This window comes from Aythya ferina, assembly GCF_964211825.1.
Source record: "Aythya ferina genome assembly, contig: HAP1_SCAFFOLD_365, whole genome shotgun sequence".
In the NCBI taxonomy this organism is placed as follows: Eukaryota; Metazoa; Chordata; class Aves; order Anseriformes; family Anatidae; genus Aythya; species Aythya ferina.
This window is the reverse complement of record NW_028181202.1, coordinates 1,108-26,907: the sequence shown is the minus strand read 5'-3', so window position 1 is coordinate 26,907 and position 25,800 is coordinate 1,108. Positions and strand designations below refer to the sequence as shown.

General features: G+C 67.3%; 4 protein-coding genes across 6 annotated transcripts; 1 reads left to right on the top strand and 3 right to left on the bottom strand.

The window, feature by feature from the left end:
• Positions 1–4,637: 4,637 nt before the first annotated feature.
• LOC311429151 (uncharacterized protein) lies at positions 4,638–7,986 on the bottom strand. 2 transcript variants are annotated; one of them, XR_014688115.1, is made up of 9 exons: positions 7,855–7,986; positions 7,550–7,648; positions 6,915–7,033; positions 6,570–6,683; positions 6,374–6,452; positions 5,693–5,902; positions 5,064–5,139; positions 4,822–4,950; positions 4,720–4,750 (listed from the first exon to the last, which is right to left on the bottom strand). XR_014688115.1 is itself a non-coding variant. In XM_084540281.1 (8 exons), the coding sequence occupies exons 3-8, from the start codon at positions 7,016–7,018 to the stop codon at positions 4,877–4,879; spliced, it is 657 nt and encodes a 218-aa protein (XP_084396407.1). In that variant the 5' UTR covers positions 7,019–7,033; positions 7,550–7,648; positions 7,855–7,986; the 3' UTR covers positions 4,638–4,876. The 2 variants fall into 2 exon arrangements, 1 of the variants encoding a protein (XP_084396407.1); XM_084540281.1 differs by having other exon boundaries at positions 4,638–4,950.
• On the top strand, positions 7,923–11,384 carry LOC311429150 (cyclin-Q-like). Of its 2 annotated transcripts, XM_084540280.1 has the most exons (6): positions 7,923–8,017; positions 8,365–8,643; positions 8,727–8,907; positions 9,514–9,643; positions 10,379–10,600; positions 11,251–11,384. In XM_084540280.1, the coding sequence occupies exons 2-6, from the start codon at positions 8,373–8,375 to the stop codon at positions 11,353–11,355; spliced, it is 909 nt and encodes a 302-aa protein (XP_084396406.1). In that variant the 5' UTR covers positions 7,923–8,017; positions 8,365–8,372; the 3' UTR covers positions 11,356–11,384. The 2 variants fall into 2 exon arrangements, with proteins under 2 accessions (XP_084396406.1, XP_084396405.1); XM_084540279.1 differs by lacking the exon at positions 7,923–8,017 and having other exon boundaries at positions 8,344–8,643.
• Positions 11,385–11,390: 6 nt separating this feature from the next.
• LOC311429148 (red-sensitive opsin) lies at positions 11,391–16,811 on the bottom strand. Its single transcript, XM_084540277.1, has 6 exons — positions 16,623–16,811; positions 15,422–15,718; positions 14,702–14,870; positions 14,014–14,179; positions 13,022–13,261; positions 11,391–12,025 (listed from the first exon to the last, which is right to left on the bottom strand). The coding sequence occupies exons 1-6, from the start codon at positions 16,726–16,728 to the stop codon at positions 11,912–11,914; spliced, it is 1,092 nt and encodes a 363-aa protein (XP_084396403.1). The 5' UTR covers positions 16,729–16,811; the 3' UTR covers positions 11,391–11,911.
• Positions 16,812–18,491: 1,680 nt separating this feature from the next.
• LOC311429149 (blue-sensitive opsin) lies at positions 18,492–24,427 on the bottom strand. The gene is made up of 5 exons (XM_084540278.1): positions 22,983–24,427; positions 21,959–22,127; positions 21,698–21,863; positions 19,783–20,022; positions 18,492–18,889 (listed from the first exon to the last, which is right to left on the bottom strand). The coding sequence occupies exons 1-5, from the start codon at positions 23,365–23,367 to the stop codon at positions 18,761–18,763; spliced, it is 1,089 nt and encodes a 362-aa protein (XP_084396404.1). The 5' UTR covers positions 23,368–24,427; the 3' UTR covers positions 18,492–18,760.
• Positions 24,428–25,800: the final 1,373 nt, after the last annotated feature.

The following is a 25,800-nucleotide window of genomic DNA, read 5'->3' as shown; positions in this document are numbered from 1 at the left end:
AAGGGACCCTATAAGGAACCCTATAAGGGGGGTTCCAGTAAGGGGATCCTATAAGAAATCCTATAAGCAGACCCTATAAGGGACCCTATAACGGATCCTATAATGGATCCTATAAAGAATCCTACAAGGGACCCCATAAGGGGGGTCCTATAATGGGGATCCTATAAGAGATCCTATAAGCAGACCCTATAAAGAGACCCTATAAGGCATCCTATAAGAGATCTATAAGGAACCCTATAAGGGGGGTCCCAGAATGGGGATCCTATAAGAAATCCCATAAGCAGAGCCTATAAGGGACCCTATAAGGGACCCTATAAGGCATCCTATAACGGATCCTATAAGGGATCCTATAAGAGGGGCTCCAGTAAGGGGATCCTATAAGAGATTCTATAAGCAGACCCTATAGAGAGACCCTATAAGGGACTCTATAAGGGATCCTATAAGGGATCCTATAAGGAGACCCCATAACGAGAGCCCCTACAAGAGGATCCTATAAGGGGACCCTATAAGGGGGGTCCCTATAAGAGGACCCTATAAGAGAACCCTATAAGGGGGCCCTATAAGGGGGGTCCCTATAAAAGCATCCTATAGGAGGACCCCATAAGGGGACCCCGTAAGGGGGTTCCTGTGCGCACCCCCCAGGTCCTTCCCGGTGGCCGGCATCTCCGCTTCCCCGTGGGGGGGTCTCCGGGGGCCTTGTTTTGGGCTTTGGGGTTTTGGGGTCCCGCCGCCGCCGCTCCTGGCCCAGCTCGGGGCGCTCAGAGGGGGGGTCAGGGGGAAATTTGGGATAGGGACCCTATAAGGGGGTTCCTGTGAAAGGATCATATCAAGAATCCTGCAAGGGACCCCATAAGGGGGGTTCCTATGAAAGAATCCTATAAGGGATCCTATAAGGGACCCTATAAGGGGGTTCCATAATAGGGACCCTATAAGGGGGGTCGCAGCAAGGGGATCCTGTAGGAGATCCTATAAGCAAACCCAATAAAGGGACTCTATAAGGCATCCTATAATGGACCCTATAACAAATCCTATAAAGAATCCTATAAGGGATCCCATAAGGAGACCCTATAACGGATTCTATAACGGATCCTATAAAGAATCCTATAAAGGACCCTATAAGGAGACCCTGTAAGGCAGGTCCCTATAGAAGAACCCTGTAAGAGGGGTCCCTATAAGAGGACCCTGTGAGGGGACCCCATAAGGGGGGTTCCTGTAAAAGGATCCTATGAGGGACCCTATAAGGGGACCCTATAAGGGGGGGTCCCATAATGGGGATCCCACAAGGGGGCCCTGTCAGGGGGGGTCTATCAGGAGGAATCCTACAGGGGGCTTCACTAAGGGGACCCTACAAGGGGGGTCCCTATAAGGGGACCCTATAACAGAGCCTATAAGGGGGGGGCCTATAAGGGGACCCTGTAAGGGGGGGCCCTATAAGGGGGTCCCATAAAGGGGGTCCCATAAAGGACCCTATAAGGGGGGGTCCCTGTATGGGGGTCCCTATAAGGGGGCTGGGGGGTGAGGGAGGGCCCTGGGGGGGGGTCGAGGACCCCCCCCGGGCCCCCCCATTTTGGGGTCTTTTTGGTTCAGCCCAATTCCAGCCCCTCCCCCCCCTTTTTGGTACCTCCCCCCGGCGGCGCCCCCCTTAGCCCCGCCCCCTCCTCCTTAGCCCCGCCCCCCTCCCCGTAGCCCCGCCCCCGCACGTGCAGCGCGCGCGGCCCCGCCCCCACCGCCGACGTCATCGCCGACGTCATTGCCACGCCCTCACGCCCGGCACGCGGCAGCCTCGCAGCGCCCCCCTCCCCCCCCCCCGTGCCCCACACTTGGGGGTCCCGGACCCACACTTGGGGGTCCCCGGCCCCATTCGGTGGGGGTCCCTCAGAAAAAAAAACAAAACAGCCCAAAAAAAGCTCAAAATGGCCCCAAATTGGGGTTCACCACCTCCCCGCCCCACACTTGGGGGGCAGGACCCACACTTGGGGGTCCCCCGGCCCCATCCCGGGGGGGTCTCCTCGTGAAAAGCCCCAAACGGCCCCCAAAAAGCTCAAAATGGCTCCAAAAATGCGGTCCCCCCCCCGGTGCCCCAAAGCCCCACAGATCGGGGCCTCACACCCCACACTTGGGGGGCCCAGCCCCACACTTGGGGGTCCTGAGCCCAATCTCGGGGGTCTCACCCCACACTTGGGGGTCTCCCAGCCCCAATTCCGGGTCCCCCAGCCCCACACTTGGGGGTCCCAAGCCCCAAACTCGAGGGTCTCAGCCCCAAACTCGGGGGTCCCAGCCCCACACTTGGGGGTCCCGAGCCCCAAACTCGAGGGTCTCAGCCCCAAACTCGGGGGTCCCGAGCCCATTTCAGGGGTCCCCCATCCCCAGATCGGGGTCCCGCAGCCCCAAACTGGGGTCCCGAGCCCATTTCAGGGACCCCCCAGCCCCAATTATGGGGATCCCAGCCCCAATTTCGGGTCCCCCAGCCCCAAATCGGGGGTCCCAGCCCCACACTTGGGGGTCCCGAGCCCATTTCAGGGCCCCCCCAGCCGCAAATTCGGGCTCCCATCCCCAGATTGGGTTCTCCCAGCCCCAAACTGGGGTCCCCCAGCCCCAATTTCGGGTCCCCCAGCCCCCCACTCGGGGGTCCCTGCCCCCCCCGGGGGTCCCTGCGCCCCCCCATTACCGGGCACTTGTGGGGAGCGATCGGAGCCGGGGCCGGGGGCTTCGGAGCCGCCGCCGCCGCCGCGCGGGTGCCGGTCCCGGGGGGGCGCGCGGCGCGCACGGGGCCTTAATTGGGCACGGGCCGGGGGGGCCACGCCCACCGGGGGGGGAGGGGGGGCACCGGGGAGGTGGGGGGGGGGCCACAGGGGATGGGGGGGGGGGGATGCCGTGGGGTGAGGGGGGCATGGGGGGGTTCTATGGGGTGCTATGGGGTGGGGGGGTCGTGGGGGGGTGCTATGGGGCGGGGGGGGGTCTATGGGGTTCTATGGGGTGGGGGGAGCGCGTGGGGACCCTATAGGGGTTATGTGGGGAGGGGGAGGTCCTAGGGGGGTTGTGGGGCGCTGTGGGGTGGGGGGAGATTGTAGGGGTTCTATGGGGTGGGGGGAAGTTGTGGGGATCCTATGGGGCCATATAGGGCGGGGGGAGGTTGTAGGGGCCCTATAGGGGTGTAGGGGATGGGGGAAGGTCACGGGGATGCTATGGGGTGGGGGGAGGTTGTGGGGATCCTATGGGGTCCTATAGGGCAGGGGGGAGCCCCAGGGATCCTATAGGGCGGGGGGAGGTTTTAGGGATCCTGCAGGGCCCTATAGGGCAGGGGGAGGTTGTAGGGATCCTATAGGGGCGTAGGGGATGGGGGAAGGTCACGGGGATGCTATGGGGCGGGGGGAGGCCGTAGGGACCCCACAGAACCCTATGGGACCCGGGCAGGTTGTGGGGATGCTATGGGGTGGGGGGAGCTCGTAGGGACCCTGTGGGGCCCTATAGGGCAGGGAGAGGCCGTAGGGACCCTATAGGGCCTGCGGGGACCCTGTGGGGCTTTAAGAGCAGGGGAAGGAACCCTATAGGATCCCCTGGGACACCCCAGGAGGGGTCCTGGGGGGTAGGGGGAGGCTGTGGGACCCCTATGGGGCTCGGGGGGCTCCCGGGGGTCCTATAGGGCCCTGTGGGGTGGGGAGGGGCTGTAGGGATCCTACAGGGCCCTATAAGGCAGTGGGGAGGCATCCATGGGGGGGGTTGTGGGGTGCTATGGGGCAGGAAATGAGGCAGCGGCGGAAGCAGCCGGGCCCCGATAGTGCTGGGGGGCTGGGGGGGGCGCTACCGGGGGGGTGAGGGGGGGTTATAGGGTGGGGGGGCACTTGTGGGGTGCCCCACACACGTGGGGGGCATGGGCTGGGCCTGTGTTGGGTGTGGGGCAGGGGGTGTGGGGCTGGGATGTGTGGGGCAGGGTAGGGGGGTGTGGGGCTGGGATGTTTGGGGTCAGAAGGTGTGGGGTAGGGATGTGTGGGGCAGGATGTGTGGGGCAGGAGGATGTGGGGCAGGATGCGTGGGGTGAGGGGATGTAGGGATAGAGATGTGTGGGGCAGGAAGATGTGGGTCAGGGATGTGTGGGGCAGGGACGTGTGGGTCAGGAAGATGTGGGTCAGGATGCTGTGGGTCAGACGTGTGGGTCAGACGTGTGGGTCAGCACCCACCGTGGGTCACGCTCTGGGGTCACCCCCCCCACACTGACCTCACCCCCCAGGAATCCTCCAGCGGGGGGGGGGGGCCCAGCCCCGACCCTTGGGTGCCCCCCCCGGGACCCACAGCGTGTGGGGGGGGGGTGTGGGGCGGGTGCCCCCCCCCGTGAGGAATTCGCCCCGCGCTGAGTCACGGCCCCGGCGGCGTAAACACGGCCCCGGCGGCGCCGCCGGCCATATAGGGCCCGAACCGCGCTCACGGGGCCCCCCCGGGGGCTTGGCGTGGGGTGGGGGGGGCTCCACCCTCCCCACAACCCCCCCAGCCCCAGAGAAAGGAGCCCCCCCCTAAATAAAATGACCCCCGTGGGGGGGGGGTGAAGGGGTTTTTACTAGTTGGGGGGCGGCACTTGTGGGGCAGGAAATGGGGGGCAGGACTTGGGGGGCGGCACTTGGGGGGCAGCACTTGGGGGGTGGCACTTATGGGGCGGCACTTGGGGGGCAGCAATTGGGGGGTGCCACCTATGGGGTGGCACTTATGGGGCAGGACTTGGGGGGTGGCACTTGGGGGGCATACTTAGGGGGCAGCACTTATGGGGTGGCACTTATGGGGCACCATTTATGGGGCAGGACTTGGGGGGTGGCACTTATGGGGTGGCACTTGGGGGGGTGGCACTTATGGGGCAGGACTTGGGGGGCACACTTATGGGGCAGACTTATGGGGCGCCCCCCGGCGCGCTGTGTGTGGGGGGCAGGCGGTGGCGGTGCTGCAGGGCGGCCAGGCGGGATTCTGGGGGGAGAAAGAGAAGAAAAGGGAGGGGGGGGGGTTACATTTTTGTTGGGGGGGGGACCCCGCTTTGTGCCCCCCCCCCCGCCCCCAAACTGCCCCCCCCGGGGTCTCACCCAGTGCCCGGAGCCCCCCCTCCAGCTGCGAGGTTTGGGCCCACGTCTGCTGCAGCCGCGCCGCCGCCTCCAGGCTCTGGGGGGGAAAAAAAGGGGGGGTCCCATGGGGCTGGGGGGGTCCCATGGGGCTGGGGGGGTCCCATGGGGCTGGGGACCCCCCCCCAGTGCAACCCCCCCAGGGCCAAACCCCCCCAGCCCCCCCCAAGCGCCCCAGGGGACTTTGCACCCCCCCCATGGGGCCCAGACCCCCCCCAAACCCCCACAGACCCCCCCCCAAACCCCCACAGCCCCCCCTCACCCCCCCACTATGGGGCCCAGAGGCTCCCCCCACCCCCTAAACCCCCCCAAGACCCCCCCAAACCCCCCCATGGGCCCCAATTGCCCCCCCCACAGGACCCACGCCCCCCCCAACCCACCCTAACCCCCCCCCCATGGGGCAGAGACCCCCCCACACCCCACGTACCCCCCCTAAGCACCCCCCAGGACCCCCCCATGGGCCCCCAATTACCCCCCCAACCCCCCCCCCACCCCACGTACCCCCCCCAACCCCCCCCCCAGACCCCCCCCACAGGCCCCAATTGCCCCCCCCAGCCCCCAACCCCCCCCGCTATGGGGCAGAGCCCCCCCACCTGGGCCAGGCGCCGCAGCCCCTGCTGCGTGGGGGGGGCCAGGGCCCCCCAGGGGTGTTGGGGGGGGTCTCGGCGCCCCCCCCCCGGCCCCCCCCGGTGCAGCTCGGTGACCCCGAAGGCCGTGGCCATGGCCCCCAGGTCGGCCCCCAGCACCCCCAGGGCCAGCAGCGGGGGGGGGCGGGGGCTCGGGGGCGCCCCCAGCTCCGGGCACTGCGGGGGGGGGGAGAAAAATTTGGGGGGGGGAGGAAAATTTGGGGGGGGGGAGGGGAGGGGCTATGCTGCCCCCCCACCCCCCCACGGTGACCCCCGCACTAAGGATTGGGGCCTAAAAGGGGGAAAAGGGGGGCGGGGGGGGCTGCCCCACACTTGGGGGGCTCTGCCCCACACTTATGGGGCCCGAGCCACATTTAGGGGGATCCCACCCCATATTTGGGGGGCCCTGACCCACAGTTGGGGGGCTGGCAACGCCCTTGAGGGGTCCTGCCCCACATCTATGGGGCCTGACCCACACTTAGGGGGCTTCCACCCCATATTTGGGGGGCCCTGACCCACACTTGGGGGTCCCACCCCAAATTTTTGGGTCTGCCCCACACTTACGGGGCCCCCTCCCTCTTATTTAGGGGTCCCCACCCCACATTTTGGGGTCCCAGCCCCACACTTGGGGGTCCGGCCCCCCCTCACCTGTGCCCTCAGCTCCTCCAGCGCCCTCCTGGCCGCCCCCAGCTCCTCCTGCAGCTCCCCCAGCGTCGGGGGGGGGGCCCTGCAATGGGGGGGTCCCAAAAAATTTGGGGGGGAGGCCCCAAAAATGGGGGGGACCCCCAAAATGAACGGGGGGGATTTAGGGTGGGGGAGGGGCTGGGGGGGTCCTCGCACTCACCTGGGGGGGTCGGCGGGGGGCAGGGGGGGCGGCGGGGGGGGGGGTCTCAGGGCCGCCCCCCCCCGGGGGTCGCAGAGCAGCAGCTGCAGGAGGCGCTCGGTGCTCAGCATCTGCCTGGGGGCACGGGGGGGTCACCGGGTCATGGGGGGGTCACGGGGAGGTCATGGGGTCATGGGGAGGCCATGTGGGGTCACAGGGGGGTCACGGGGGGGGTCACAGGGGGGTCACATGGGGCCAGGGGGAGTCACAGGGGGTCACAGGGGGGTCATGGGGTCACAGGGGGGTCACAGAGAGGTCATGGGGGAGGTCATCTGGGGTCGCAGGGGGGTCACGGGGGGGTGGTACCTGGCGTGGGGGGGTGCGTCCCCCTCCCCTTTTTCTTCCTCCTCCTCCTCCTCCTCGCCCCCCCTCAGCGGGGGGGGGGTCGCGTCCCACAGGTTGGAGGCCATTTGGGGGGCCGAGCCCTGGGGGGGGGCAAAAGGGAGACCCCGAATGGGGACCCCCCCACTGAGACCCCCCCAAAATAGGGACCCCCCCCCAGGACCCCTCCCAAGGGGGCTTTGTAGGGACCCCCTCAGAGGACCCCCCAATTAGGGCCCCCCCCAATTAGCCCCTCCCCTCATTAGGACCCTCCCCAGAGCCCCTCCCTCCCCCTTAGGACCCCAGGGACCCCCCCGAGCCCCCCCCCGAGTTCAGTGGAAGCCCCGCCCCCTTCACAGGCCACGCCCCCATTGAGAAGCCCCGCCCCCAGCCCAAGCCCCGCTGCCAGGAGCCTCCCCCAGGCTCCACCCCAAGGCCCAACCCACTTAGGCCACGCCCCCACGTGGAGCCAGGCCCATTTAAGCCCCGCCCATTCGACCACAGCCCCCTTAAGCCCCTCCCCCCGACCACACTCACAAATGGGAGCTCCACGACCCAGCCCCGCCCCAACAGACCCCGCCCATACACTAAGTCCACGCCCCCTCCGAGGCCCCGCCCACCTGTTGGAGCCCCGCCTCCTCCAGGCCGCCCAGCAGCACCTCAGGGGTCACAACGGGGTCTCGGGGTCACGGCGGGGTCAGGTGGGCGGGGTCGGGGTCCTGTCACGTGACAGGGGAGGCGCTTTACGACAGCGGCGCTTTCCGGCACCCCCCTCCCCGCCGCGCTTCCCGGCCCCGCCCCCCATTTTCCCGCGCTTTTCTGGCCCCGCCCCCCACGTGCCCGTTTTCCCGCGCTTTCCGCCCCCCTTCCCCCCCCCCCCCCCGTTTTCCCGCGCTCTGCGGCCCCCTCCCCGCCCCTCCCCCACCTCCCGCCGCTGCCGCCGCTTCCTTTCGGCGCCGGCCCCGCGCGCGCTCGCCGCTGATTGGCCGCCCGCGGCGCATGCGCGCGGCGAGGCTCCGCCCCCCCCGGAAGTGGCGTCACGGCCGCGCCGGGCCCGGGGCCGCTGCGGGAGCGCGGGACGGAGAGGGGTGAGGCGGGGCCGGGTCACATGGGGGCGTGACGTCACGGAGGGGCGGGGCGGAGGGCGTGACGTCAGCGGCGCGGGGAGGGGGCCGCGTGACGCCACCCACGAGGGGCTGTGACGTCAGCTTACCGCGGGAGGGGGGGGAGCGGGGCTGTGACGTCACGCTGAGGGGGCGGGGCTGCGGGGGGCGGGGCGTGACGTCACACCGGGAGCTGCGCTCTGGGTGGCTGCTGGGTGTGTGACGTCATCACTGTGCTGCGTGACGTCACTGGGCTTGTGATGGCAGCGGTACCCCTGTGACGTCACCAGCTTCCTGCGTGACGTCACTGTTTGCCTGTATGACGTCACCAGCTACCGGCATGACATCACCACCCCCCCGCGTGACGTCACCGCGTGCCCGCATGACGTCATCACCGCCCTACGCGCCCTCCCGGGCCGATCGCGGGGGGTCCCCGCCTCCCCGCGTGACGTCACGAGCCGCCCGGCTGACATCACGAGCCGCCCGCGTGACGTCACCGCCTCCCCGCGTGACGTCATCACCCCCCCACGTGACGTCATCACCCCCCCGCTCCCCGGACCCGGCCGAGGCCCGGCGCCGCTTCCGCGTCTCGCGCTTCATCATGGAGGCCGGTAAGCCCCGCCCCCTGCCGTGACATCACCGCGATGACGTCACATCACCGTGATGACGTCATGCTGATGACGTCATCCCGCAGGGGTGCGGCTGGGGCTGGGCTCGGCGGCGCTGGGCACGGCGCTCGGGGCCTTCCAGGGCTTCGCCCGCGCCGCCCGCGCCCCCCACGACCCCCTGCTGGTGGCCGCCGCCGCCCTGCTATTGGCCAGCAAGGCCCAGGGGGCGGGGCCTCGCGCCCGTGACGTCATCAACGTCACCCACAGGTAACGCCCCCTGCCTGGGTTAGGCCACGCCTCCCCTCCTCACCCCACACCCCCCCTCCCTCCAGTCCTTGCCCCATGCATGCCTTGGCCCCGCCCACTTTGAGGCCCCGCCCCTATGTGAGGCCACACCTCCTCTCACAAGCCACGCCCCTTTCAGCAAACCACGCCCCTTTCAATAAGCCATGCCCATATCACAAGCCACACCCCTTCTCCTTCCAGTCCTTGCCATGAGACCCCTGTGTATATGTTGGCCCCGCCCACTTCGAGGCCACGCCCCTATGTGAGGCCACATCCTCTTTACCGAGCCACGCCCCTGATTCACAAGTCACGCCCCTTTCATTAAGCCACGCCCCCTCAGCATCTCCCCCCCCAGCTCCCCACTGTGGGCCCCCTTCCTGAGGCCCCTCCCTGCCCCGAGGCCACGCCCCCCGCGTGAGGCCACTCCCCCTCCTCAAAGCCACACCCCCTTGTGTGAGGCCCCACCCCTTCCACAAAGCCCCGCCCCCTCCCAGACCCGCTCACCCCCTCCCTCAGCCCCTCCTCCCCCTCGGGCGAGGCCCCGCCCCCCGTGGCGAGGCCCCGCCCCCCGCCAAGCCCCGCCCCCAGGTGCCTGCACCCCGGGGAGCCCCCCCCCGGCCCCGGGGCGGCGCTGGGGCTGCGCCAGAGCCTGGGGCGCTGCGAGCTGCTGCTGCTCAGGGCACTGCGCTTCCGACTGCCCGCCCCACAGCCACACAAGGTACCGAAAATACACGGGAACCCCCCCAAAATACACGGGAACCCCCCCAAAATACACGGGAACCCCCCCAAAATACACGGGAACCCCCCCAAAATACACGGGAACCCCCCCTAAAACACACAGAGCCCCCCAAAAAACACACAGGAACCCCCCAGGAATACACAGGACTCCCCAAAAAATACACGGGACACCCCAAAAACACACAGCCCCCCAAAAATACATGGGACCCCCTAAAATACACGGGACTCCCCCAAAAATACACAGAGCCCCCCCAAAAATACACGGGAGCCCCCCAGAAATACACGGGACACCCCAAAAACACACAGAACCCTCTAAAAAATACGCAGAGCCCCCCAAAAATACACAGGATGCCCCCAAAAATACACAGGACCCCCCCAAAATACATGGGACCCCCCCAAAATACACGGGACCCCTCCAAAAATACACAGGACATCCCAAAAATATACGGGACCCCCCCCAAAATACACAGAGCCCCCCCCAAAATACACACAGACTCACGGGACCCCCCCTGGGAACCCCCCAAACCCCCCCATCCCCCTCTGGGCCCCACCAAAACGCCCCTGGGCCCCCCCAATCCCCCCCCAAACCCCTGTATGACCCCCCCCAAACCCCTGTATGACCCCCCCAAACCCCTGTATGACCCCCCCAAACCCCTCTACGACCCCCCCAAACCCCTCTACGACCCCCCCAACCCCCCTGTGTGCCCCCCCCCAGTACCTGCTGCAGTACCTGCTGGCGCTGGGCCGCTGGGGCCGCCGGGGGGGCTGGGGGCAGCCGCTGGTGCCGGGGGTGTCGTGGGCGCTGCTGCGGGACGGGGCTGCGGGGGGGCTGGGGCTGCAACACCCCCCCCAGCACTTGGCCGCCGCCGTCCTGCTGCTGGCCATGGCCATCTGCGGCACCGGGCCCCCCCCCGGGGCGCCCCCCCGATGGTGGCAGGTGAGGGGGGGGCACTGGGAGGGACTGGGAAGGACTGGGGAGCAATGGGAAGGGGCTACGAGGGGAATGGGAGAGACTAGGAGGGACTGGAGGGGACTGGGAAAGACTGGGAAGGGGCTATGGGGGGATTGGGGGGCACTGGGAGGGATGGGGGGTGATGGGAGGGGGTTATAGGGGGATTGGGGGAGATTGGGGGGCCTGGGGGAGACTGGGAGGGCACTGGGAGGGACTGGGGGGCAATGGGAAGGATGGGGGGGTGCTGGGAGGGGGTTATGGGGGGATTGGGGGGGCTATGGAGGGGATTGGGAGAGACTGGGGGGCACTGGGAGGGACTGGGAAGGGCAGGGGGGCCTGGGAGGGTGCTATGGGGGGATTGGGAGGGACTGGGGAGTACTGGGAGGGGGCTGTGGGGGAACTGGGGGAGAGCTACAGGGGGACTGTGGGACTGGGAGCACTGGGAGGGGGCTACTGGGGAAACTGGGAAGAACTGGGAGCACTGGGAAGGGCGGGGGGGGACACCGGGCGGGATGCGTGGGGACTGGGGGCACTGGGAGGGGTTACTGGGGATACTGGGAGGTTCGGGGGGGTGACTGGGAGGCTGTGGCCGTACTGGGAGCCCCAAACTGGTTCCCCCCCCCCGCCCCCCCCAGGTTTTGAGCCCCTCGCTGAGCCCCGCGGAGCTGGCGCAGATCCTGCGGGGGCTGCTGGAGCTCTACGGCACCGACAGCGCCGCGGGGGGCTGCGGCCGCGCCTAATGAAGCTTTCCCTGACGGGGCCTTAATGAGCGGAGCGCTAATTAGCGGCGTTAATTGGGCCGGGACCCGCCCCTCCCTCCCCTGCCCCCTCCTCGCCTTTCTCCTGTCAGGACGGCGCGCGCCCTTCCCGCCCTTTCCCCCAGCCAATCGCCGCCCTCGCCTCTTCCCGCTCGCCGCGCCCCAACCAATCGCCGCGCGGCATTCTCCCGCCGCGCCCTTTCCGCGCGCTGATTGGAGGAGGCGCAGCCTCCCTCCCTCCCTCCCTCCCTCCCTCCGCGTGAAGGGGCGGGGCCCCGGCGAGGACGGACACCCGCTCCCGCCAACCGGCGCGCGGCCCGCCGGCAGCGCCGCCTCCCCATTGGCCGCGGGGGTACAGAAGGTCCGAGCCTTTATTGGCTACAGGGGGCGGGGCTGTACAGGGGGCGGGGCGTCGCCGTGGCGACGGCGGGGCGGGAAGCGGGGCGGTCACCATGGCGACGGCCGCGGCCTGCTTGCGGCCTAGGCCCCGGAGCGGGCCCCGGAGGCGGCGCCGCCGGCCCCGGCCCCGGCCCCGGCCCTACGCGGGCGCCACGGAGGAGCTGGAGACCGACGAGACCTCGGTGCGGGACGTGGACACCTCGGAGCCGTCGTCAACCTTGCGGCCGAACAGCTGCAGGATGCAGTTACGGAACTGCGGGGGGGGGAAAGGGTCAGAGGGGAGCTGGGGACGGGCCGGGCCCAAGGGGACCCAAGGGGACACACGGGGACCCACAGAGCCCTGTAGGGCCACACAGGGACACAAAGGGAGCCAAAGGGAGCCACACGGCCCCACAGGGACCCGCAGAGCTCCATAGGGTCCCATATGGCCCCATAGCGCCCCATAGGGACCCACAGGGCCTCACAGCCCCATAGGGCCCTATACAGCCCTATAGGGCCCCACAGGAACCCACAGAGCCCCATAGGGTCCCATATGGCCCCACAGCGCCACATAGGGTCCCACAGAGCCACATAGGGACCCACACAGCCCCACAGGGCCCCATACGGCCCCACAGCCCCATACAGACCCACAGAACCCCACACGGTGCCATATGGCCCCATAGCACCTCACAGAGGCCCACATGGCCCCATAGGGCCCCACAACCCCACAGAGCTCCACAGGGACCCACAGCGCCCCATACGGCCCCACAGGGACCCACAAGGACCCATGGCCCCACACAGCCCCATATGGCCCCCAGCCCCACACATCCTGCCCCACAGGGCCCCACAGCCCCAAACATCCCTCCCCACATCCTCCTGCCCCACACATCCTGCCCCACAGGGCCCCATAGGGCTCCACAGGGCCCCACAGCCCCAAACATCCTGCCCCACATCCTCCTGCCCCACACATCTCAGCCCCACAGAGCCCCACACATCCTGCCCCACACCCTCCAGCCCCACACATCCTGCCCCACATCCTCCTGCTCCACAGAGCCCCACACATCCCTCCCCACACAGCCCCACACATCCCACCCCACACATCCTGCCCCACACAGCTCCACACATCCTGCCCCACACCCTCCGGCCCCACACGGCCCCACACATCCCTCCCCACATCCCCCCGCCCCACACATCCCTCCCCACACCCTCCAGCCCCACACAACCCGCCCCACATCCCCCCGCCCCACACATCCCGCCCCACACGCCCCACCTGTCTGTTCATGAAGACGTAGATGATGGGGTTGTAGATGGTGGCGCTCTTGGCGAAGTATGCGGGCAGCGCGGCCGCCAGCGGGTGGAAGGCGTAGCCGGGGTTGGCGGCGGCGAAGCAGGCGAAGAAGGTGTAGGGCCCCCAGCAGAAGCAGTAGGCCACGATCATCACCACCACCATGCGCGACACCTCCTTCTCCGCCTTCTGCGTCGACTCCGACTCCTTCTGCTGGGCCGCCACCTGGGGGGGCAAATGGGGGGCTTGGTGGGGGGGTATGGGGGTGTGGGGGGGGCAGTGGGGGTCAATGGGGGGTTAATTGGGGGTTAACGGGGGTCAATGGGGGTTAATGGGGGGTGGGGGGAGGCAGTGGGGGGTTAATGGGGGGTTAATGGGGGGTGGGGGGGGCAGTGGGGGTCAATGGGGGGTTAATTGGGGGTTAACGGGGGTCAATGGGGGTTAATGGGGGGTGGGGGGAGGCAGTGGGGGGTTAATGGGGGGCAATGGGGGTCAAGGGGGGGTTAATGGGGGTCAATGGGGGGTGGAGGGGGTCAGTGGGGGTCAATGGGGGTTCAGTGGGGGGGTGGGGGGGCACTGGGGGAGGGAGGGGGAGCGGGGGGTGGGGGGTGGGAGAGGATCAGTGGGGCAGGAAGAAGGGGATTGGGGTCAGTGGGGCAGGAAGGGGGGCAGGAAGGAAGGGGGGCAGTGGGGCAGGAAGGGGGGCAGTGGTGTGGGGAAAGTGGGGCAGGAGGGGGGGGCAGTGGGGCAGGAAAGGATCAGTGGGGCAGGAAGGAAGGGGGTCAGTGGGGCAGGGATTGGGGTCAGGAGGCGATCAGTGGGGCAGGGAGGGGAGCGGGGAGGGTCTGAGGGTCCTGGGGGGGTCCGGAGGAGTCTCTGTGGGTCTGGGGGCCTTTGGGGGATCTCTGTGGTTTTGGGGGGCTCTGGGGGGGCCCGGGGGTCTTTGTGGGGCTCTGGGGGGGTCCGGGGGGGCTCACCGCGCGGATGGCCAGCCAGACTTGCAGGTAGCAGAGCACGATGATGGCGAGGGGGAAGAAGCAGCAGGTGACCATCAGCACCACCATGTAGCTCTGCACCCCCGGGTCCGAGCTGCCGCTGAACACGTCGGGGCCGCACGACGTCTTCAGCCCGTGGGGCCAGTACCTGGGGGGTCGGGGGGGTTATGGGGGGGTTGTGGGGTGGTTATGGGGTGTGAGGTGGTTATGGGCTGGATATGGGGTGGTTATGGGGCGGATATGGGGCAGTTGTGGGGTGTGGGGTGATTATGGGGCAGCTATAGGGGGGTTATGGGGTGGTTATGGGGTGTGGGATGGTTATGGGGTGGCTATGGGGCAGATATGGGGCGGTTATGGGGTGGTTATGGGGTGTGGGGTGGCCCTGGGACAGCAGGGGGGCAGCTATGGGGCAGTTATGGGGCATGGGACAGCCATGGAGCAGCTATGGGGCTGCTATAGGGCAGCTATAGGGAGGCTATGGGGCCGCTATGGGGCTTCTGTGGGGCAGCTATGGGGCTGTTATGGGGCAGCCATGGGACAGCTATAGGGAAGCTATGGGGCGGCTATGGGGTGGCTATAGGGAAACTACAGGGCAGCCATGGGGCTGCTATGGGGCAGTCATAGGGAGCCTATGGGGCCGCTATGGGGCAGCCGTGGGGCAGGCCCCCACCTGCTCCAGCCGAAGATGGGGGGCGCCGTCCACGCGCAGGACCAGACCCAGGAGAAGAGGATGCCGGCCACGGCCAGCTTGCCGTCGAACTTGATGTTGCCGAAGGGTTTGCACACCACGAACCAGCGCTCCCACGAGATGATGGCCAGCGACCACAGCGCCGTGATGCCTGCGGGGGCACGGCTGGCACCCACGGAGCCCGGACCCACGGCTGGGACCCACGGCTGGGACCCACGGCTGGGACCCACAGAACCCAGACCCACAGCACGATGACCCCACGGTATGTGGCCCCATGGTTCGTGGCCCCCCCCAGAGTTGTGTTGTCTCAGTCCCTGCCCCACATCTCAGCCCCACACCTCGGCCCCACAGCGCTCCGTGTGCCAGTTCCTGGCCCCACATCTCCCTTGGCCCCGCGGCTCCCAGCCCCACAGCTCCCAGCCCCACATCTCCTGCTGCCCTACTTCGCAATCCCATGGCTCCCAGCCCCACATCTCTCAGCCCCACAGCTCCCAGTGCCCCACATCTCTCAGCCCCACAGCTCCTGCTCCCCTACTTCACAATCCCACGGCTCCCAGCCCCACATCTCCCTGACCTGTGGCTCCCACCCCACATTTCCCAGCCCCACACCTCCCAGCTCCATCCCCACAGCCCCCCAGCGCCCCCCACCTCCCAGCCCCACCCCTCCCAGCCCCAAATTTCCCCTCCCAGCCCCCCCCTCACCGCAGGCCGACACGGTGTAGCCCTCGACCACGCAGAGCGGGTGGCCCAGCACGAAGTATCCCGAGATCTGGTTGATGACGCTGATGGTGCTGGCGATCACCGTCTCGCCCAGGTCGGCCACGGCCAGGTTGACCAGGATCCAGTTGAGGGGGTGCCGCAGCTTCTTGAACTTCCAGGTGGCCACCAGCACCAGCCCGTTGGTGAACACCGACGCCACCACCACGAAGATCATCCACAGCGACGTCAGGTTGTACACCCAGCGCGGCGCGATGTGGTAGTTGGGGCCCTCGAACGGACCTGCAGCAGCAGCGGGAGGCAGCGGGTGACACCGGGACGCGGTGACACTGGTACCGGGTGACACTGGCACTAAGTAACACCAACACCGGGTGACACCGGTACTGGGTGACACTGGCACCAAGTAACACCAACACCAGGTGACACCAGGACCCGGTGACACCAGGACCAGGTGACACCGGTACTGGGTGACACTGGCACCGAGTAACACCAGCACTGGGTGACACCGGTACTGGGTGACACTGGCACCAAGTAACACCAGCACCGGGTGACACCAGTACTGGGTGACACCGGTACTGGGTGACACTGACATCGGGTGACACAGGACCCGGTGACACCAGTACCGGGTAACACCAACACCGGGTGACACCAGGACCCGGTGACACCGGTACTGGGTGACACCAATACCAGGTAACACCAATACTGGGTGACACCGGCACCAGGTGACACTGGTACTAGGTGACACCAGTACCGGGTGACACCAGTACCGGGTGACACCAGCACCAAGTAACACCGACACCGGGTGACACCGGTACCAGGTGACACCAATACTGGGTGACATTGGCACCGGGTGACACCAGTACTGGGCGACACCATTAATGAGGGACCTTGCTAACAGGTGACACAGCCACCGAGTGACACCAGCACCGACAAACCACGGAACCGGGTGACACCGGCACCGGGGAACTGGGTGACACAGCCACTGGGTGACACCGGCAGCGGGTGACACCAGCAACAAGTAACCAAGTAACTGGGTGACACCGACACCAAGTGACACAGCCACCGGGTGACACCGGCACCGGGTGACCACGCGACCGGGTGCCACGGCCAGCAGATCCCACCAGATGACGCCCCCGCCGGGTGCTACGGCCCCCAGGTGAGCCCCCCGCGCCCCCCCCGTGCTCACCGCGGGTGTTGTTGCTGTTGGTGTAGGTGAAGACGCTGTCCCGCGTCGTGTCCTCGTCCTCGTGCCGCCGGCGCGCGGCGAACGCCGCCTCCCAGCCTGCCGCCATGGTGCTGCTGCCACCGCCAGGGCGCCGGGGCCACTCTTATCCCCCCCCCGGATTACCTGACCCCCCCAGCCCCCCTCCGGGGCCCCCCCCGTGCCCCCTGATCCCTTAATTGGGGGCGGGGGGGGGCGGCGGCCCCGCGTCACCCGGACGGGCCCGGGGTGACCGGGCTGAGGGCGGCCGCTAATCCCCGGGGGCGGGCGGGGGGCTCGGCGCTGGGGGGCTCCATCCTATGGGGCTCGGCGCTGTGGGGCAGCCAGCAGCCCTACGGGGTTGGGGGGCTCGGCCCTATAGGGTTTGATCCTATGGGACTCAATCCTATGGGGCTCGGCCCTATGGGGCTCGATCCTATGGGATTTGATCCTATGGAGCTTGATCCTATGGGGCTCAGCCCTATAGGGCTTGATCCTATGGGGCTCAATGCCATGGGGTTTGATCCTATGGGGCTAGATCCTATGGGGCACGCCGTGGGGCAGCCAGCAACCCTGTGTTGTTGAGGGGCACGGCCCTATGGGGCACAACCCTATGGGGCTCGACGCTGTGGGGCACGCCGTGGGGCAGCCTGTGGCCTGCATGGTTGGGGGGCACAGCCCCATAGGATGCCCTACAGTGGGCATTCTGCCCCGCCCCATAGCGGGGCTCCAGCCCCCCTCCTGCCCCATAGCGGGGCTCCAGCCCCACTCCTGCCCCCCTCCTGCCCCATAGCGTGTCTCCAGCCCCCCTCCTGCCCCATAGCGCCCGCCGTGGGTCCCCGCGGTTACATCACGGGGGGCAGCGGCGCGGGGCCAAGTAGGGCATGGGGGGGGGAGGGAAGTGTGGGGGGGTCGCCCCCGGCCCCCAGCACCCTTAAAAATAGCCCAAAGCCCTCATTAGCAATTAGGGGATTAACGAGGGGGCCACCCCACGGCATATGTGGGGCGCTGCCCCTAATCCCGCCGCACCCCCCCCCCCCCCCCCCCCATAATCCGGGGATTTTCGGGGTCGCCCCGGGGGAGCGCGATTAGGGGGCAGGGAAAAGGGGGCGCCCGGCAGGGCCCTGGGGAGAGAGGCCGGCCGGCGGCGGGGCGAGGGGCGCCGTGGGGCAGCCGTGGGGCAGGGGCCATGGGGCGATGTGGGGCAGGGGCCGTGGGACCCACGGGTGCCAGCCCCACGGCGCCCCGAGGACCTGGAGGTGGAGGCAGATAAGTGCTGGGGTTGGGGGGGGATGTGGGGCAGGGGTGGTTGTGGGGTGATGGTAGCTATGGGGCGGGGGTGGATGTGGGGCACTGTGGGGCGGGGATGGTCGTGGGGTGGTGGTGGTTGTGGGGCGCTATGGGGCAGGAGGGGCTGTGGGGCTGGTTGAGCACCATGGGATATTGGCGGTTATGGGGCCAGACCCCTTATGGGGCTGTGGGGGGCGAGGGCACAGCCATGGGGCAGCTGTGGGGCTGCTATGGGGCAGCTGTGGGGCAGGGAACCCGCGGGGCCATCCCGTGCCCCATAGAGGAGCTGCGGGACCCATGGGACACCTGGGGGGGGGCGACGCTGTGGGGCCAAGGATCCTGTGGGGCAGCTGTGGGGCAGCTATGGGGCAGCTGTGGGGCCGAGCCCGCTGTGGGGCCGTGCGACAGGAATTCCGCTAGTTCTGAACTGTCCTGGCCGCGAGCTCACTACTAGCAGAACTCGGCCGCGCGGCCCCCCCGCCGTGGGGCGCCCCACACCGCCCCCCCCCCACACCCCCCCCCCCCCCCCCCACTGCCCCCCAACAACCACTTGTGGGGCCGGGGGGCTGCGTCTCCAGCCTTTAATGCCGCGGGGGGGGGTTATGTACAATGGAGCCGGGGAGGGGGCTGCCCCATGGCGAGCGCCCCACACTTGGGGGGCAGCCACAGCCCCACACTGCTGGGGGGGAGCCCAGGGTGTGGGGCTGGGGCCGAGCCCGCTATGGGGCAGAGCTCGCCGTGGGGCTGAGCCCGCTATGGGGCAGAGCTCACCATGGGGCTGAGCCCGCCGTGGGGCAGGGCCCGCTATGGGGCAGGGCCCGCTATGGGGCAGCCTAGGCGGGCGAGACCTGGCTGGAGGAGACGGAGGAGACCTGGGTGGCCTGCGAGGAGCCCGAGACGTCGTCCTCGTCCCCGAAGGGGCTCCTCCCGCAGAACACCAGCTTCAGCATGCACGAGCGGAACTGCGCCCACGGGACACGGCGCCGTGACCCACGGCTCCCAGACCCACGGCACCCAGACCCACGGCTCCCAGACCCACGGCGACACCGCGACCCATAGAGGTACCGTGACCCACAGTGACACCATGACCCAGAGGTACTGTGCCCCATAGTGACACCGTGACCCATAGAACTGGGACCCATAGAACCGGGACCCATAGAGGTACTGTGACCCATAGGGAAGGTGTGACCCATAGCACTGGGGCCCATAGCGGCACCGTGACCCATGGTGACACCGTGACCCACAGGGTGACCCCAGCCCACTGGGGTGTCCTCTGCTGGTGGGGTTGGGGGTGCTGGGAGGGGTTGGGGCACATCACGGGCATGTCAGTGGGGGGTTGCTGGGGTCTTACTGGGAGTGACTGGGTGCGCTGGGACTCCACTGGGACCTTACTGGGTGTCACTGGGATCTTACTGGGTCCCACTGGGAGTAACTGGGACTTTACTGGGCTCTTAATGGCTGCTTCTGGGACCTCACTGGGCTCTTACTGGGCTCTTACTGGGTGCTTCTGGCACCTTACTGGGTACCACTGGGACTAACTGGGTGCTGTGGCACCTCATTGGATGCTGCTGGGTACCGCCCCCACCCATGTAGACCCGCCCCATTCGACCACACCCAACTTGACCCCTCCCCTTAAACCCCACCCCTTAGGTCACACCCCCATTAGACCACACCCCCTTAGGCCACACCCCCTTAACCACGACCCCCTTAGGCCACACCCCCTTAAGCCCCGCCCCCTTCAGCCCCTCGCCTTAGGTCCCACCCCCTTAACCCCCACCCCTTAGCCCCTGTCCCCCGTAGGCCCCGCCCACTGAACCCCGCCCCCTCAAGCCCCGCCCCCCGGGGCCCCGCCCACCTGCTTGTTCATCAGGACGTAGATGACGGGGTTGTAGACGGTGGAGGACTTGGAGAAGACGGAGGGCACGGAGGCCAGCCCCACCTCGAAGCTGCGCCCGCGGTGCGTCACCACCCAGAGCGCGAAGGCCGTGTAGGGCGCCCAGCACAGCAGGAAGCCCAGCACCATCACCACCACCATCTTCGTCACCTCGCGCTCCGCCTTCTGCGTGCTGGCCGACTGCTCCTGCTGCCGCGCCACCTGGCGGGGCGGGGCGGAAGGGGGCGGGGCAGAAGGGGGCGGGGCGTCAGGGGGTGGGGCAGAAGGGGGTGGGGCGTCAGGGGGTGGGGCAGAAGGGGGCGGGGCACCGCCCGGCAGGTATGGCACAGCGCAGGAGGGGGTGACGTGGGGCAGGGCGTGACGTCATTGAGGTGGGCGTGATGTCATTGAGGTGGGACGTGATGTCATTGACACCGAGCGTGATGTCATTGACGTAGGGTGTGACGTCATCGACGTGGGGCAGAGCGTCATTGAGGTGGGCATGACGTCACTGACGTAGAACGTGATGTCATTGGCATGGGGCAGGGCGTCATTGACATCAAGCGTGATGTCATCAACATGGGACGTGATGTCATCGGTACGGTACGGCACGAGGCATCATTGGAGTAGGGCGTGATGTCATTGACGTGGGGCGTGACGTCACTGACATGGGATGGGACGCAACTGCCATGGGGCGTGACGTCATCAAGGTGGGGCGTGACGTCATTGACATGGGATGGGACCTAATTGACATGGGGTGTGACGTCACTGAGCAGGGTGTGATGTCATCGAGGGGAGAGGGAACGTCACTGACACGGGGCGGGACGTTACTGGTGCAGGATGTGACGTCACTGGCATGGGTGTGACATCACTGTGATGGGGACGGGACCGCATTGCCCTGGGGACACGCGGGGACGTGACGTCATCACCATAGGAGCATGACGTCATCACCACAGGGACACGCGGGGACGTGACGTCACCACGGTGGGCACAAGGGGAAGTGACGTCACCACAGGGATGCTCAGAGACAGCGCCACCGGCACTGGGGGTGTGATGTCATCGCGATGACGTCACAGTGATGACGTCACTGGTGCCCCCCCCCTCAATAAAGGCCCTGGCACCGCCCCCGCCTCTGTCTGGGTCAGGGCCACGCTGCAGGTGGGGGGTGGGGGGTGCCTGGGGACAGCCAATGACAGGCGGGGACGCCCCAGGTACAGCCAATGACAGGCGGGGACACCTTGGGGACAGCCAATGGCAGCCAGCGATGCCCCAGTGACCCCCGATGATGCCCAAGGTCCCCCAATGACCCCCAGTGACCCCTAACGGCACCCCAGTGGCACCCAATGACCCCAGTGGCGCCCCAGTGACACCCAGTGACACCCAGTGACGCCCAGTGGCCCCCCAATGGCCCCCCATGACACCCAGGGGCCCCAATGACGCCTCGTGATCCCCCAGTGACCTCCAGTGACACCCCAAGGACCCCCCCATGACCCCCCAATGACTCCCAATGACCCCAATGACTCCCAGTGTCCTCCCCAATGAGCCCCACTAACTGCCCCAGTGACACCCAATGACCCCCCAAGGACACCCAACGAGCCCCAATGACACCCAATGACTCCAATGACTCCCAATAACCCCCAAGGACACCCCAAGGACACCCAATGACCCCCAACCAGCCCCAGTGACCCTCCAATGACTCCCAATGACCCTCAATGACTCCCCAGTGACCCCCCAAGGACAGCCAATGACTCCCAATGACCACCCAACACCCCCCAACCAGCCCCAGTGACCCCCCAATGACCCCCAATGACTCCAATGACCCCCCAATGACCCCCAATGCCCCCCAACCATCCCCAGTGCCCCCCAGCGCCCCCCCTCGCCCCCCGGCGGCACTCACGGCGCGCAGCGTGATGAGCAGGCGCCCGTAGGAGAAGATGATGATGGCGAGGGGCACCCCGAAGCAGAAGCAGAAGAGGAAGAGGACGTAGGACTCGTTGTTCCACTTGTTGCCCGTCGTGTACCAGTCGGGGCCGCACGAGCACTGCAGCCCCTCGGGGATGTACCTGGGGGGGGGCGACCACGGCCGCGCTGCCACCGGCCCCGCGCGCCCCCCCCCCCTCCCCAAAGACCCCCCCCCAGCCCCCCGGCCGGCCCCCACCTGCTCCAGCCGAAGAGCGGCGGCGCCGAGGCCACCAGCCCCAGCAGCCAGGTGGCCGCGCAGCCCAGCACCGCGTGGCTGCCCCGGAAGGTGAAGTTGCCCAGGGGCTTGCAGATCACCAGGAAGCGCTCGAAGGCCACCACCGCCAGCGACCACAGGCTCACCATGCCTGCGGGGGGCACCGCCACCTCCTGGGGGCCCCACTCCCCGCGGGCCCATAGCCCCACGGCCCCACGGCCCCATATCCCTGTGTCCCCACGGCCCCATATCCATCCCTATGGCCCCGTGTCCCTATATCCCTATGTCCCCATGGCCCTATATCCATCCCCGTGTCCCCACAGCCCCATATCCCCATGTCCCCATGTCCCTACATCCATCCCAACGCCCGTCCCAACATCCCCATGTCCCCACGTCCACCCCAACATCCCAATGTCCACCCCAACGTCCCCACGTCCCATATTGCAGTGTCCCCGTGTCCCAACATCCCCGTGTCCCGTCCCATGTCCCAATGTCTCATGTCCCTGTGTCCCCACGTCCATCCCAACATCCCCATGTCCCAATGTCCCACATCCCAATGTCCATCCCAACATCCGTCCCCATGTCCCAACGTCTGTCCCAACGTCCCCACGTCCCACGTTGCAGTGTCCCTGTGTCCCAACGTCCCTGTGTCCCGTCCCGTGTCCCAATGTCCCCATGTCCCAACATCCCACATCCCAATGTCCATCCCCACGTCCATCCCAACGTCCCCACATCCCATATTGCAGTGTCCCCATGTCCCAACGTCCCCACGTCCTGTCCCACGTCCCAACGTCCCCATGTCCCTGTGTCCCCATGTCCATCCCAATGTCCCAATGTCCATCCCACCATCCATCCCAATGTCCCCTTGTCCTGTCCCACGTCCCAACGTCCCCTTGTCCCTGTGTCCCCATGTCCACCCCAATGTCCCAACGTCCATCCCACCGTCCGTCCCCGTGTCCCCGTGTCCCGTCCCACGTCCCAACGTCCGTCCCACCGCCCCCGCTACCTCCCAGGGTGGCGGCGAAGCCCTCGATCTTGCAGGCGGTGGGCCCCAGGGCGAAATACATCTGGGAGAAGCTGTAGAAGGCGGTGGTGGAGCCGACGCAGATGACCAGCAGGTTGGAGACGGCCAGGTTGACCAGGATGTAGTTGAGGTGCGAGCGCAGCTTCTTGTACTTGGCGGTGCAGAAGATGGTCAGGCCGTTGATGGGCACCCCCAGCGCGATCAGCACGAACATGAAGACCGACATCCCCCGGAACACCCCCGGGCTGCCCAGGTGGGTCTGCGGCACCAGGAAGGGGCTGAGCGCCGTCAGGTTGGGCGCGTCCAGCGCCATGGGGATGTAGAAGTCCTCCGGGAGCTCGTCCCGCGCCGGCTGCGGCTGCCGCATGGCGGGGGGCGAGGGGGGCGCGAGGAAGGGAGGGGGAGCAGGGGGTGGAGGCTGCGGGAGGGGGTGAAGGCTACGGGTGGGGGTGAAGATGGTGGTGGGGGTGAAGACGATGGTTGGGGTGAAGACGATGGTTGGGGTGAGGACAACAGGTAGGGAGGAAGACAATGTTGGGATGAAGATAATGGATAGGGATGAAGATGATGGTTGGGGATGAAGACGATGAGTAGGGATGAAGACAACGGTTGGGGTGGAAGAAGACAACGGTTGGGGATGAAGATGATGATTGGGGATGAAGACTACGGGTAGGGATGAAGACAACCAGTAGGGATGAAGACGACGGTTGAGGATGAAGACAACAGGTTGGGATGAAGACAATGGATGGGGATGAAGGCAATGGGAAGGGATGAAGACGCAACAAATGGGGATGAAGACAAGGGTTGGGTTGAAGACAAGCGGTAGGGATGAAGACTACGGTTGGGGATGAAGACAACGGGTAGGGAGGAAGACAACGGTTGGGTTGAAGGCTACGGTTGGGGTGGAGGAAGACCAGTGGGGATGAAGACTACGGTTGGGGATGAAGACGATGGATGGGGATGAAGACAACGGGTAGGGAGGAAGACGCAACAAAGGGCGATGAAGATGATGGGACGGGATGAAGATGACGGGTAGGGATGAAGATGACGGGTAGGGATGAAGACCACGGGTAGGGATGAAGATGACGGGTAGGGACGAAGGCAGCGGTTGGGGACGAAGCCCTGCGGTGGCTCCGAGACCCCCCAATGGGGGACGAAGGCGACGGCCGGGGACGAAGACCCCGTGGGCGGGCGGGCGGGCGGGGGGCCGGCGCGGGGCCCTTTTATAGGGTGGGGGCCGGGGGGGGGGGCTCGGGGGGGGGCGGGGGCCGGCCCCCCCCCCCCCCCCCAACCCGGGGCTGAGCCGGGCTGAGCCGCGGCCGTGCCGGCCAAGCCGGGCTGAGCCGCCCCAAAGCCGCTTTGGGGGCTCCTAATCGCGCCCCAGCCCCGATTAGCGCCCACTTAGGGTGGGGGGGGGCACCGGGCCCCCCCTCACGCCCTTCCTGACCCCCCCCCACGCCCCCAAATTGCCCCAAATCGCCCCGAACGGCCCCGTTCCCGCCCGCCCCCCCCAATTCCTCCAGCGCCCCCCAAATCCCGCTGCGGACCCCAAATGGTCCTGGAGCCGCCCGCGCCCTCCTGACCCCCCCCCGTTTTCCTCCCACGCCCCCAAATGCCCCCAAAACTCCCCCTGTGCACCCCAAATTACCCCATTACCCCCAAATCACCCCAATATCATCCCATTAACCCCCCACCCCAAATAACCCCAATTCTCCTGAAAATCACCCCGTTACCCCCAAATCACCGCGTTACCCCCCCCACCCCAAATAACCCCAATTCTCCCCCAAATCACCCCAATATCCCCCCAAATCACCCCGTTACCCCCCACCCCAAATAACCCCAATTCCCCCCCAAATCCCATTGCCCCCCCATCCCCCAAATGCCCCCAATACGCTCCGCACCCCATTACCCCCCCGCACCCCAAATCCCCCCAACTCCCCCCGCACCCCAAAATCCCCCCATTAACCCCCACACCCCAAATCCTCCCGTTTTCCCCCAAAACCACTCCAGACACCCCCCACCCCAAATCCCATTACCCCCCCGGCACCCCAAATCCCCCCCGTACCCCAACTCCCCCCCACACCCCAACTCCCCCCTACACCCCAACTCACCCCCATACCCCAAATCCCCCCATTTCTCCCCAAAACCCCTCTGCCCCCCCCCGTTGCCCCCCCAGGACTACACCTCCCGGCCTGCCCCGCGTGCCCCCCCCGGTGGTGCCGAGCCCCCCCTAATCTCGTTAGCGGCCGGGTGTTAACGAGGCCGATCCGGGGGATTAGGGCTAAATCGGGACCGGAGCTGAGCGATTACGGGGTGGGGGGCGCGGGACCCCCGGGGGGGGCCAGGGGACGTCAGCGAGGGGGGGGCAGAGGGTGGCAGCTGCTGGGGGGGAACGGGGGGGCTGCAGGGCCCATAAAGCCCCCGAGGGGGGGGTCCCGGTGGCCATAAAGGCCCCACGGGGGGGTCCCGGTGGCCATGGGGGGGTCCCAGTGACCCTAAAGCCCCTGAGGGGGGGGTCCCGGTGACCCTAAGGGCCCCATGGGGGGATCCTGGTGACCCTAAGTGACCTGTGGGGGGGGTCCCGGTGGCCATAAAGGCCCCAAGGGGGGTCCCGGTGGCCGTGGGGGGGTCCCAGTGACCCTAAAACCCTCAAAGAGGGGGTCCCAGTGACCCTAAGGGCCCCATGGGGGGGTCCCGGTGCCCTTTGGGGTCATCCCAGTGACCCTAAAGCCCCCGAGGGGGGGTCCCGGTGACCCTAAGTGACCTCTGGGGGGGGTCCTGGTGACCCTAAAGCCCCCGA